At 40.2% G+C, this 12,161-nt stretch overlaps 1 protein-coding gene across 1 annotated transcript; it reads right to left on the bottom strand.

Annotated features, from left to right (window-relative positions):
• Positions 1-2,396: 2,396 nt before the first annotated feature.
• On the bottom strand, positions 2,397-11,817 carry tsr1 (TSR1 ribosome maturation factor). The gene is made up of 15 exons (XM_079246577.1): positions 11,689-11,817; positions 10,810-10,913; positions 10,498-10,726; positions 10,060-10,194; positions 9,502-9,953; positions 7,449-7,593; positions 6,243-6,430; positions 4,458-4,678; positions 4,132-4,291; positions 3,928-4,038; positions 3,693-3,825; positions 3,453-3,569; positions 3,155-3,295; positions 3,000-3,074; positions 2,397-2,904 (listed from the first exon to the last, which is right to left on the bottom strand). Exons 1-15 carry the CDS (start codon positions 11,813-11,815, stop codon positions 2,726-2,728), a joined length of 2,517 nt encoding a protein of 838 aa, XP_079102703.1. The 5' UTR covers positions 11,816-11,817; the 3' UTR covers positions 2,397-2,725.
• Positions 11,818-12,161: the final 344 nt, after the last annotated feature.

Genomic DNA, 12,161 nt, shown 5'->3' with positions numbered 1-12,161 from the left:
GCAATTTTTCTGTGATCATCTCCACCATCCATGTAGGATAGGAAGCGAAACGGCAAGTGACTGGATAAACACTTTTCCTTGGCTGGCTTGTTTCATTTTACTAATCTTGTCATAAACACTTGTAATGGATCCAACATTAATCAGCAGGAGTGGAAAGTTCGTGTGTAACGGGGAAAATGGTGTGATTTGTCACAGTTTTGGTAGGTGACTGCAGAAGGCTCATCCTTTTAATTTGAGATAAGCTTTATCAGCTTCATGCTAAGTCTTATGCATTGACCTATGGCTTTCCTGGCAGCCAGACTCAACATGCAGGAAGTTCGGGTCTGCCTGTGCGTGATTCAACCCAAAGTGTAATCTGCTCGAACCTGCTGCCCTTCATTTCGGGGTTAGTGTGTATTTGAAGCCTAGTCCCTCTCGCCTTTCCCCTTCTAATCACTGCTTTATGGTCTGTGTGCTGCGGTGCAGTGACCTCCCTCTCACCCCGGTGCCACCCAGCCGGTGCAGGTTTCAGGCACATACGGCTCCGGCCAAAACCCCAATGCGCCACATCTGCAATCCATAAACGCCAGCCATTCTCACTCTCCTACTCCCTCGCCCACACTGCCTCAGACTCTCACACTCTTCCATTCCACTCTCTCTCTCTCTGTCTCACTCTCTCACCCACCAGTATTTTATTTTAATTTCCAAATTCTATGCATCCCTCTTTTTTTTTTTTTTTTTTTTTTTACATTCCTTTTACTGCTTCCTGCCTCTACTTCTGCTGAGCATCAACGTGCTCTTCCCTTATCTTCCACTCACTCCCTGCTCCCTTTTTTCTCCTTCCACTTCTTTATCCACAACCAATGGAAAACTCTCTCACCCATTATATCTTCAGGGAAAGCCAACTGAGTGTGGTGGCAGTGAACTTGGAACCACAACACATTCCTGAGCCAAACAGCACTAAGTCACCAGCGTTCACGTCCTCTGACGATAGCGTGTGCCAAACACACACTTCACTTATGGCCTGGAGTCATTCTTACCACGTAGCTGTTGGTCCCCAAGCAGCTAAATGTTTATCTGTTTCAAATTGATAGTGTCAAGAAAAAAATGTAGAGTGCACGTCTAAATTCAGTTCATTTTTTTGTACAAATTATCCTCAAGTATCCTCCATCATAGGCGCACTGAACCTCTCCTGGGGTAGCCTATACAACGACCAGCAACGCATACTCCTCTTCTCAGTCTTAACAACACATGTTCAACACATTCTAGTTACTGTTTTTACTATAGTAAGTTTAAAAAAACAACTGAATAAAAACATAAATAAAGTGAACATTGCCACAAAACTACCCAGACGTCCCAGCTTGCCCCCCAATGGAGACATTAATCTTTTATCTTAATTCTTTTATCTTCTTTTCTTTTGCTTTTTCAATTGTAATTAAACTTTTAAAAAAGGTTCAAATGAACTTCAGCTTCTCTGCTTTTCTTGTTTCATTTTCTCCTCTCTGTCCCAAAGTCTTCACCTTCTGGTTTCCCAGACATATTGGCATGCCTCAGTGATGCAGTCCAAGCTCAGTTTGAGGGATGAATCATGTTCCTGCAGGGCTCAGTTTTTATGATAAATATTGCAAGTCATAAATCAGCATTTTCTTGAGCAAGTAAAATTTGGGGCAGAAAAGGATGCAGAACTGTAGAGCATGTCGTTTCACATTTCAAAACAACATGGAGGTCATGACCTGTGTGTGTGTGTGTTGAATGAATTTAAGAAGAAGGCAACAGGTCAGGACAAGACCACCATGGAAAAAGAGCCAAGTGCCTGTGTGTGTGTGTGTAGGATTGCTGGTAAGGGATGAATACCCAGATTTTTAGATCCTGATTTTTTTTTCAATTTAATTTATTTAATTGAGCAATTATTTAACTAGATAAGTCAGGACTTTAATGTTAGACACTCCACTTGGTTGGGGATTATGGAGAGTAGAAATAAACAATCATATTTAAAGTATTATTTCTTTTCTGATTTGCACAATGATGTAATGTTGGCACTACCATACATTTTGAAACTGGGTAAATGGACTAGTCCTGTATTTTGCTCTGCTGCCTTTCTAAGGCGGGAGATTTATGACTTCATAGCCTTTTTTTTATTTATTTATTCATTCTTCCATTATTTAAGTACACCAAGGCAAGGCTTCTGATAAAAGATAAATAAAGCTGACAGCTGTTATTTGTCCTAAAAGTAATTCATTCATTGAGAAATTGCAGGCAAGAATTTGCTTAAAGCTCAACTTGGGAGTTTTCTTTCCATGATTACAGTTCCTCAAATATTACATCATCTATATAATTATTTTGTCCTCAATTTTACATTTTAATGTGGCTGCAGGCACTTGGCCACACATGCATGACTTCAAAGAGTTGGCAGTGTAATAAGCTTGATACATGACTAAATGTTAGAATTATTACAAGTTGTTGTGGAAACAGCCCTCAGATCTGTTTAATCATTAAGTACTGAGCACAAACTGCTATTCATTTAGCAGAAGTCAATCCATTTTTTTCCTTTTCAAAAAGGAAGTTAATACTTAATCATGACTGCCATCTAGTGGCCAAACTTCACACCAACGCAGGTTAAACACAAAACAGGATGTGATGAACGTTTACATTGAACTTGTTTTATTACATACATATTACACTTTTGAAAAGTGTCATGCAGTCACATTGATGTAATTACATATGTTTTTCTTGCACAGCTCTTCCTCTACTCCATGTCCAGATCATTCATGTCCACAGTGATCTCTTTCTTGAACCAAGGCAAAGGTGGCGGCACGTAGGGGTCATAGGTCCAGCGAGGATACACCCTTTTGTAGAGATTCATCAGGACAGTGTCCTGAGACCGCAGCTGATTATCAAATACACACTTCATGTGACCATGCGTTCCTGAAAGAATTAAATAAGGTTGTGAAGATAACAGGCAATGCTGAATGAAGCAGCCGACACTGAGACAAGGAGTTGTATTTGTAAAATTTTCCCACCTAAAGCCTCTTTGATGTGGCCTCTTCGACCCCATTTTGTCCGCAGCTCCACTGGTTTGAACCATGTGATGTCATCTGCCGCAGAAACAAAGGTACATTACCCTCCCACAGAGGTCACACATTACCGACGCAAAGACAACATGACACACTCTTACCCCTGTTAAAGAACATATAGCGAACAACTGCTGAGCGTCTATTGATTTTGAAGGGGTGTCCACTCAGTACGATCCTCTTCAGAACAACACGCTGAGGGTCGCAACTGAGTAGACTGCCTGTAGCCACCAAGTCCTGGACGCCTACAAAGTCACAGAAAGAAAAGAAGCTCAAATGCCAATGCTGAACTGGCTTAAGAGGATAATTAAATAAAAACAAACTGACAACAGGGCAGACGGTCAGAAGTTTAAACTGAGGACAGCCAGTCCGCTAATAGAATCTCTAACAAAGTCATCTCACCATCATTCCTCTGCTTGTAAAGGAGCACTCCTGCTGGGGGGAAGGTGATGGGAGCATACACTGACACCACAACGGGGGTATCTGGTTTGAGAAAGCGCTCCATCTTGTGCTTGTCGGCTGGAAAATGGAAGAGTACACCACTTCATACAGCAAGTTTTGGGTCTTTATTAGTGATTTTAAAAATAACCCTAGGATAGGATGAGCTTAGGGGTACAAATGGTTTATGAGTAAATCCTCTACCTGATGTGTGTTGGGAGAAAATGGGAGAGGCCCGGAATCTCCGAAATCCGCAGTGGAACACGAGCTCCTCTTTGGATTTGATTGGCTCAGTGTTGCTGGGGTGTCTTCGCACCAAGACATGCATCACTGACATCTGTTCACAGAGGAAAAATGAGCCCAGAAAGGCCTGCGATACCAATACTGTGCAGTCTGTGTTGAAGTGTGTCTAACTTGGGAGGCTTTTGAATGGAAATACCTTCTGTTCGTGAGGCAAGAGAGACACCAACACCAGAGGTTTGCCAGACTGGACACTCTCCATTACAGAGAATGGCACATCAATAATGTGGAGCGTGACGTACCAGCCATTCTGAAATGAGAGAGGCAGTGCTGTCAACAGAAGCAAAGCTGAAATGAATGAGACATGAGCATCTCCACATCAAGTTAGTAACTCCTCTTTTACCATGGCTCCCTCCTCCTCAGCTGCAGCCTCAGCCAGGATGCGGCGCCGAGTGCGCTCAAAGCTCTGGAACTGGAAGATGCGTGCATAGTCAAGAGGCAAATTTTCCATGGGGTCCCAGGGTGAGGAACGGAAACTTTTAAGGCCCCTATACCGCTGGAACCTGGAGTTAAGAAAAAAAGAAAAAAAAGGTAGCAACTTTAACAAGTTGTGACAAGTCCTAACAACTGGTCATCCATTACGAGTATTTGTAAAACCACAAAAATAAGTAACCATGAGGAATGATCTTTTTTAGTGTGATGTCTCTTAACATGAACAGCATCACTGACCTGATTCTAGCAGGAGTGTCCAGGGGCGTGTCCACCTCATCAGGAAACAAATCATGGGATCTGGCCTCTCTGTAGCGTTTCAGACCTTCTTCTTCTGCTGCTTCATCAATGTGTTCGTCATACCGCTGATCTGCTCCAGTTCTCTCGATGGAGCACACTTCTTCTTCTTCCTCCTCCTCCTCCTCTTCTTCCTCTTCTGAAGCACAGCATGAACCAGGCTCCTAAACAGGGAGGATTTGCCAAACATCAGACTTAAGACATTATTCTGAGAAGCTGCTGCCAAAAGAGGTCTAAAATGTGTGTATACCTAGATGATTAGATTTTTATTTTTTGTGACTAAATCTGCTTTCAACCCAATTTATTTGTGCAGGAAGGCACAGTATTTTGCACCAATGTCATGCTTTTTTCCTCAATTTCCTTTTTTTTTTTTTTATACATTGCCCAAACAAATGGGAAATATGTGCACCGATTTTATTGAAACATGCAATCATAAAAGAAATTCTGCCTAACTTGAAAGTCAGCATTCGGTATGAGCTCTTCATCCCAACCTGAACCCTCTTAGACCAGATTTCATGTACCCTTGCTAAGAATTACTTTCCGGCCTTCTTGAAGGATATTCCACACTGTTTTACAAATTCACAGCATAACCTTTTAAAAACATTCACATTACGATCATAGTTGCAGTTAGGATAGTTTTAGCTAAAGATACTGTAATTAAAGCATTACTACATTATTACCAATACAGAGAATCAATGAACAAACTTTGCTTTGAGAGAGACTTTACATTGGGTAGTCTTTGCAATCTGCATGAGTGTAATAAGGAGCCTCTAGATTTTAACCTATCAAAATGCTTGTTTTGCATTCATTTAAACACAGTACCTGGCAAAGCATGTAGACTAAGGACATGGAAGGACATCCTCTCTAATCCTAGCATCTCTAATTTATACTTCCACAATACATTTGTACCAGGAAATGAATCATCAAAGACGACATGCTTCACAGACGTCGCAAAACTGGCAAATTACAGGAGAGGCCAGACACATTAGCGGAAGGCGCTCCGCATGGGGTTGATTCACAACCTCTCCGACATCCTTGCCACAATAATAATAATCATTATCATTTGAAGTACCCCTTCACCTATTGTTACCCTCTCAGAAATACGTACTCATGTGTGCTAACTTCGACATCAAATGCATGCTAATAACAATTACAGATCATAGTGAACCCGTTGCATAAGGAGAGTTTCCCTAAACTCTTTTTAAGCAGAGCTGGAAATAAATAAATGGTCGACCCCTCCCTTCGTCCAGACAGGAAGTTCTGTTCACAAGACAGGAAGACAGGAGGCTTCTCTGGGGACTCCTGCTCCAAACACTATTGTTGCAGTGTGGTGAGCAGCCTGGCACAACAGGCCAGACACAGACACTGAGAAAACAAACAATGTTTCTCAGTAGCAAGGTGCACTGACTGTGGGTCACGTATACACGCTTCAGCACCGGAACCACAGGCGCTTCATGACTTCTGTACAGATAACTGCCCTCATCATCTGCCAGACAACTACAATGCTATTATCAGCTGCACTGTTGCCGTAACGACAACAAGCAGCTGGACAAAACAGTATTTAGGTTGAACTTTTGAAACATTGTAGAAAGAAATGTTTTCAATTATTTAACAAAATGAATCATAAAAAAAAGAAAAAGACCATTTAAAGTTTGAACATTGCAAATTTAAGTCTTTTTCATCACATCATGTTTTTAGCTTAGAAAGAAGACTGCCTTGAGTACATACCTGTGAGTTATTCTCCTCATCCTCTTGGTCCATATTTTCATCCATCATGTCGGCATCAGCATCGTCATCATCACTGCTTTCTTCATCTGCGTCATCATTCTCCTCCTCATTGTCATCAATGATCCATGTTGCCTGGTAGTCTGACGTTCCCTTCGGGACTCTCATCATACGTTTGTTTTTCCTGGCTTCTATACAGCAAAGGCAAACATGAAAGTAAGATGGAGTTTTTTTCCACTTATGTGTGGACGTAGGAAATTGTATGTTGGGCTTCATGAAGCCTGATGCATAGCAGTCAGATCAAGTCTTTGGTTTATACAATATCTACATGTATTCATCATATCCAGTGATGGATGCATTCTACTTGCTGAAAATGTGGAGAAACTTCTGTATATCAGTTTAAGTATTTTCCTGTCATGTAGGCTCATAAAAGCAACACATCTAAGCAATCAAATATTTAGTCTTATCAATCATTGTGTCATCTTGAACTTGTTTTCTTTGTGCCAGCAGCTTAAGTGGGAGTGGAACATATGCTCCCTCACCGAGAAGACTCAGCAGAGGCCAGACGTTTCACCTCACCTCCATGATTACAGTCTGGCTTGCTGCAGCTACAGCCAAAGCCAAAAGGCAAGCTGCAGTCAATCTTCCACTCTGCTGATAAGGTGATTGGCTGAAGCCTCCCATCTCACCAGGAACTTTACATCTCGATGATCTGAAGATATGCAGACAGGATCCCTCTCATCCTGGACACAAACTTTCCCAGTCCCTCCCCTCAAAAGGTACCAGTTCATCAGGACCAGGAACTTGCATCACACCTATCAGCTTGTTGAACAGTACCCCAATTACACCCAGATGACCCCATTGGCCACACTTACTTGTGCTTTTGTTTAAATGGCAGAAAATTGGAATTAGTCAAAAAGCTGATTGAAATAACAGTCAAATAACCATAATCCCACGGCCAATATTACAGCACTTTGAGATTGTTGATCAGTACCAACAGCAGAGTTATATTACAAAATTCCAACCTTGTAACATTTGTGGAGATATTAGCTCAATTTGCATGTACTTTGATTTCCTAGAGTTAGAGCTAGTCTTGTACATACATATGTATACATGTATGTGTGTATGTATGTATGTATGTATGATGTCAACTCCATGAGGCTCAAGAGCCCTCCAATATGCCACCGTGTGTAGATTCTGTCTCTGCACCTTCAGCTTCCAGTAGTTCTTCTTCTGTCGGCCATGTCTGCTCTCCATCCATGGGGTCCACCTCCGCCTCTGCCTGCAGACTCTCTCTGCAGGATGGGTCAGCCTTCATAAGCACCCGCACTGGAGTCACATTTTCTTCTCCATCCTATGGTATGACAATTACTGGGTAAAATGGGATCATATAAAAAGAAACTGTACAAAACCAAAAACAGTGTAAATTTTTTTCTCTTTTTTTTTTCTTTTGGTTCCAGCCCACAAAGTCTCTTTCTGTCATTGTCACATGTTTAGGGGACTCTGCAGTTTATGTTAATACAAGCAGGGAGATTTTCTTCTGCATAATGACTCTGGCATTTGGGAATACATAGAAAATGCTGAAATTTTTTGTCTTTAGCATGAAGGAGGCTATATCTGATGTAAAAATTTACACCGTGGAAATTACTCTTTGGCATAAAAATGGCTAGAAAATTTCTTAAAGACCACTGTTGTATTACTATTAATACCAGGACCCTGAAACATCAATCGCTCGGATAAACTGTTCTAAATTCAATCCTACAAATGATATTTAGAATAGTAATAAGTATTTAAAAAATGCAAATTTATCAAACATGCAGAGGGTCAGTCAGACAGACGTTACTAAGATGTGCTGTAGATAAATTCCACCTGTTCTAAATCGACTGAAAGTGCCCTTAGATGGACATTTCCATACAGAAACATATTCTTTTCAATATATAGCAACAGCACACTGCTATAAAAGTCATGTAGAAATCTCCTGTGTTGAAGAAAGAATTCATATCTGCTAGTTTGAGTTTGAAACTAACCAAACATCACTGATTAGTTCACTTAGTTCATCTAATATCATTATAGAAAGAAAAAAAAAACACACACACAAAAAAAAAAAAAACACATCTGAGGCACACGTGCAGAAGTTTTAGGGACTAAGACGTTTTAGTGCTTAAGACTTATCCACACCTGGAGAGCAGAAGTCAACAGAATTTTTGTCTGGAGGCTCCACTTTTATTCTATGAAGCTCTTTTGTTAATACTTTTTGGTTTTAAGTGTTTTGTAGAGATGAAAGTGATTTGATTTGACATTACTTTCATGCACACATGTCCAGCATCATTGCAGCACTACCCTGTGGTCTGATTTGGAATTGTTCAAGAAAAATAAACATATTTTGGTCTTGAGAAAAGACACGTCCAGTACGGATAGAGTAAAGCAGCTCAGTGATGACCTGTGTAGCGTCACTGACCAAAACCGCCTGGATATTAGCAACAACAGTAGTTAATATAATTCTGCAACACAGATCCAACATCACAGTAGAACTCTAACAGGATCTCTTTCAGGAAGTGACAAGAAATGACCTCGGAGATCTGATCAGATGGTCATCTAATGATGCTCACAGGGGCACAGAGATTTAAATATTATTTAATAATGTCAGATAAGCATTAACCAGTTGTCACCTGTCTGTCACAGGTGTCATTTGTCAGTTTTAAATACAATCTACTCGTCGAGTTTTTCGTTTCTAAAAGAAGACTATAATCAGGTAATTATTTTAAAAAACAATAAAGAAGCAGATGTTGAGATCACTGTGACGCTTCCAAAAAAAATTCAGATTAGATTCTGTGCATACAAATGGTCAAAACGGTTATTTAAAAGCTTATAAGTAAAGATGATAACTTCCACACTTTGCATGAAAACATTCTCATGACAAAATAGTGTGAATGGTCCAGTGACCAATATGTGAAAAAGTGTCACATAAATTATTACTGCACTGTAAATTATATAGAAAGTGCACGTGACTTGTACACATTTAAAATACTTCTGTTTTGTGTGTGCACTTTACCAGTATTTTATGTAATAAATTTGTTGTTTTGCAGCAAACTAGCTTTTTTTTAGTAGCTACTACTGTACAAATGAAATTAATCTTCCTGGCAAAACAATGAAGTCACACCATCTTACATTGTAATTAAATGGTTCCAACTTATAGCAGCAGTCTGTGGCCCCTCTATGTAGTTACTTCCATTAATAAAAATAAATAAATGCAAATACGTACCTGCATTTCAACGTCTCCTTTGCCAGGCTTTGTTTGTCTTGCTGTAGTTAAGTTGAGAGGAAGAGGATCAGATGGAGCATCAATCTGACTAAGCTGAAAGTCGCCATGCCCACTGATGTGTACCAGTCTATCAACCCGCAGAGGATGACCGCGGACATACCCTGAGACACAGAGGGTTCCCAGGCCAGTAGGCCCACAGCCTGACCCCTCAGCAGGACTGTTTGGTGTAAAAGTGACATGCTGAGCTAAAAGATGGGAACGTCTGGAACGGAAACCAAGCTTTCTCTGTCTCTGAGAGCCCAGGTGTCTGAGAAGAAGAGTGACATCTTGTTCTGAATCCAGAGGGAAGAGACGAGCATCGGGGAAGCGAATTTCGGTGATCTTTGATAAAGCTCTTCTGGATTCAACCCTCTTCTTCACAGGAATGTCAGACACACCCTGACACACCAAGGCTGCATGGGAGGAATTCAGAAGATGTGGATGTACTGACTAATAATTGCAATTAAATTAAAAATGTGTCAATGGATGAGTACAAAAGCACTCACAGGAAGAACTCACCATGGCTTGGGAGGCCCTGGGCAAAGAGGCAAGACAGACAATGGTCTCCATAGCTGTCCCAACCTTCAGTGGAGTCCAGCACAAACACAAGGCTATCTGCAATCTTTGCCACATCTAGCAGGGAGTGCATGTCAGCTGTTTAAAGAAACAGTGATGGAAGCTTCACAATGGAGGAAAAAAGGTCCATCACAACACATAATAGAAACCCAAAGGCATGTATTATAAATACAACACATAAATACTTACAATGAATTAATAAAGGACATTTTAGATCAAGAAGTGCACACAAGTTAAATCCAGTAACAACAGGGAGCCTGAAATGTTGACGCTGAAGGCCTAATTCATATTAATTAAGTCCACAACCCAATTCATGCAAACAATTTCCATGTTTTTTTGCCTTTTTTGAGCAACATTCATTCCAAAAGCCCCTAAACTTACCCGTGCTCTGATTTAGAAATGTGAACCTTTGTTTAAAACGAGGCAAAATCAGCCCAAAACTGTCACTGACACCGCTGACACATTGCTCTTGATGCAAAATGCCTCCAGCACCCTCTCCACGTAGCAGTTTGGTAACAGCACCAGCATCAGCCCCAGCATGCAGGGACACCACAGCAACCAAATGAGGAGGACCATCTCTGCTGCCTAGACGCCGCTTTTCTGTCAGGACCTTTGACAGCAAGAGACACGTTAACTCTTCAACATCAATCGGAATTATTGGGATTTTGTTGTCCAAGGGACATAGAACTTTACCATGTCTTTCTTATTTCTGCGTAGCTGGTTCGCTTTGTGTCTTCTGTCCATCTTCTTTAGCTCCTTTCTCTGTTTTTTGGTAAGGGCCATTACAGACACCCTCCCTATGAGACAGTTCAACACAAAGATGTATTACTGTGTTATTAAGGGAAAAATATCTACAGCATGACATGGTAAATATTCATATATTTAGGTGCACGTTTTCAAAGGCTGATCGGAATATTTGAAATGACAAGTTTAAGGTTTGTGCTGAAATACAGATGAGTTCTTCATTGCACTAATGCAAAACCTCACATAACTCCTTACATTTTTATCCAATGCATTTTTGCAGTGGATACAGTCTGCAACTGTGACCATAAATAGATATTTATTATACTTTGTTCAAGTGGAGCTTTGGTTACAATGCTTTTTAAATGTTTACTTTCATTGGAAAGTTCATGAATTCATATTAAACATTTCATTCAATTTCTTAATAATAAAAAAAACTATTTAAACTCTGGATACGTCAGAATGTGACATGCAATCAATCACATCACTCTTTTAGTTAAAAAATAAAAAAAATTTAAAAAAATTTAAAAAAAACTTTTTCACTAAACTAAAAGTACAATAATAAATAAGAATTTCTGATTGGTTCCCTCAAACTTTAAATGGCTGCAGATTAAACTGGTCTTTGCACGACCAAAAATAGCACCCCACACAAGTACGGTCTCATTAATCAACCTACAGAGAAATACGTTTCTTATCTTAACACAAATATTTAATTACTAGTGAGATATTTGCCTCCACTTTTCGAGCTTCCACGAGATGAGACACGTGTTTCTATGGGAACAGCCGCAGCCCGGCGAATGCAGGGAAAACTCGTAACTTAACGTGGCTTACCTTTGTTTTCTCTTTCAATTTCTCCTTTTGTCCGGTGCTTGCCATGTTTGTGTCCTTTATTTTTTTGTTTGTATATGCCGGGCCTGTGGCCCTGTTGTTTTTCCCCATTCGCAGCCATTTTCACCATGTGCGAATGTCAGCTCATCTACTTCCGCAGTTTCTCTGACGTCATGACGTAGGCGTGTCTTCAGATCCTACAGGAAATATTTTCTTCCAGCCTTCAAGCCTGAATTATGACTGCTGAACTGTATCTGTGAACTGTTTTGCACTTTGTACACAATTCAGGTAAAGTCTACACAGATGAGACTATGTATGTAGGGGTTAAACTAATTTGAATGTTTTTTCTTTCGATACCATACAAAATGTGAATCAATCTGATCACAATTTCTATTGTCTGATGAAGAAATCTTTCATATTAGTTACAATTAACTTGCAAGACTTATCAGCACTTTCATTATCTTCCATTATCTTCT

This window comes from Telmatherina bonti (assembly GCF_933228915.1).
Source record: "Telmatherina bonti genome assembly, chromosome: 9".
Classification (NCBI taxonomy): domain Eukaryota; kingdom Metazoa; phylum Chordata; class Actinopteri; order Atheriniformes; family Telmatherinidae; genus Telmatherina; species Telmatherina bonti.
The sequence above is the reverse complement of the archived record's forward strand: the minus strand, read 5'-3'. Positions and strand labels throughout refer to the sequence as shown.

Bases quoted from the DNA above. Each gene is read 5' to 3' on its own strand.
- tsr1 (XM_079246577.1), bottom strand. From the start codon at position 11,815: ATGGTGAAAATGGCTGCGAATGGGGAAAAACAACAGGGCCACAGGCCC. The intron at 10,195-10,497 runs GTAAGTTTAGGG...TTCTTTAAACAG, and splicing joins ATTTCTAAATCAGAGCACGG to CTGACATGCACTCCCTGCTA. The intron at 3,826-3,927 runs GTATTTCCATTC...CTCTGTGAACAG, and splicing joins TCTTGCCTCACGAACAGAAG to ATGTCAGTGATGCATGTCTT.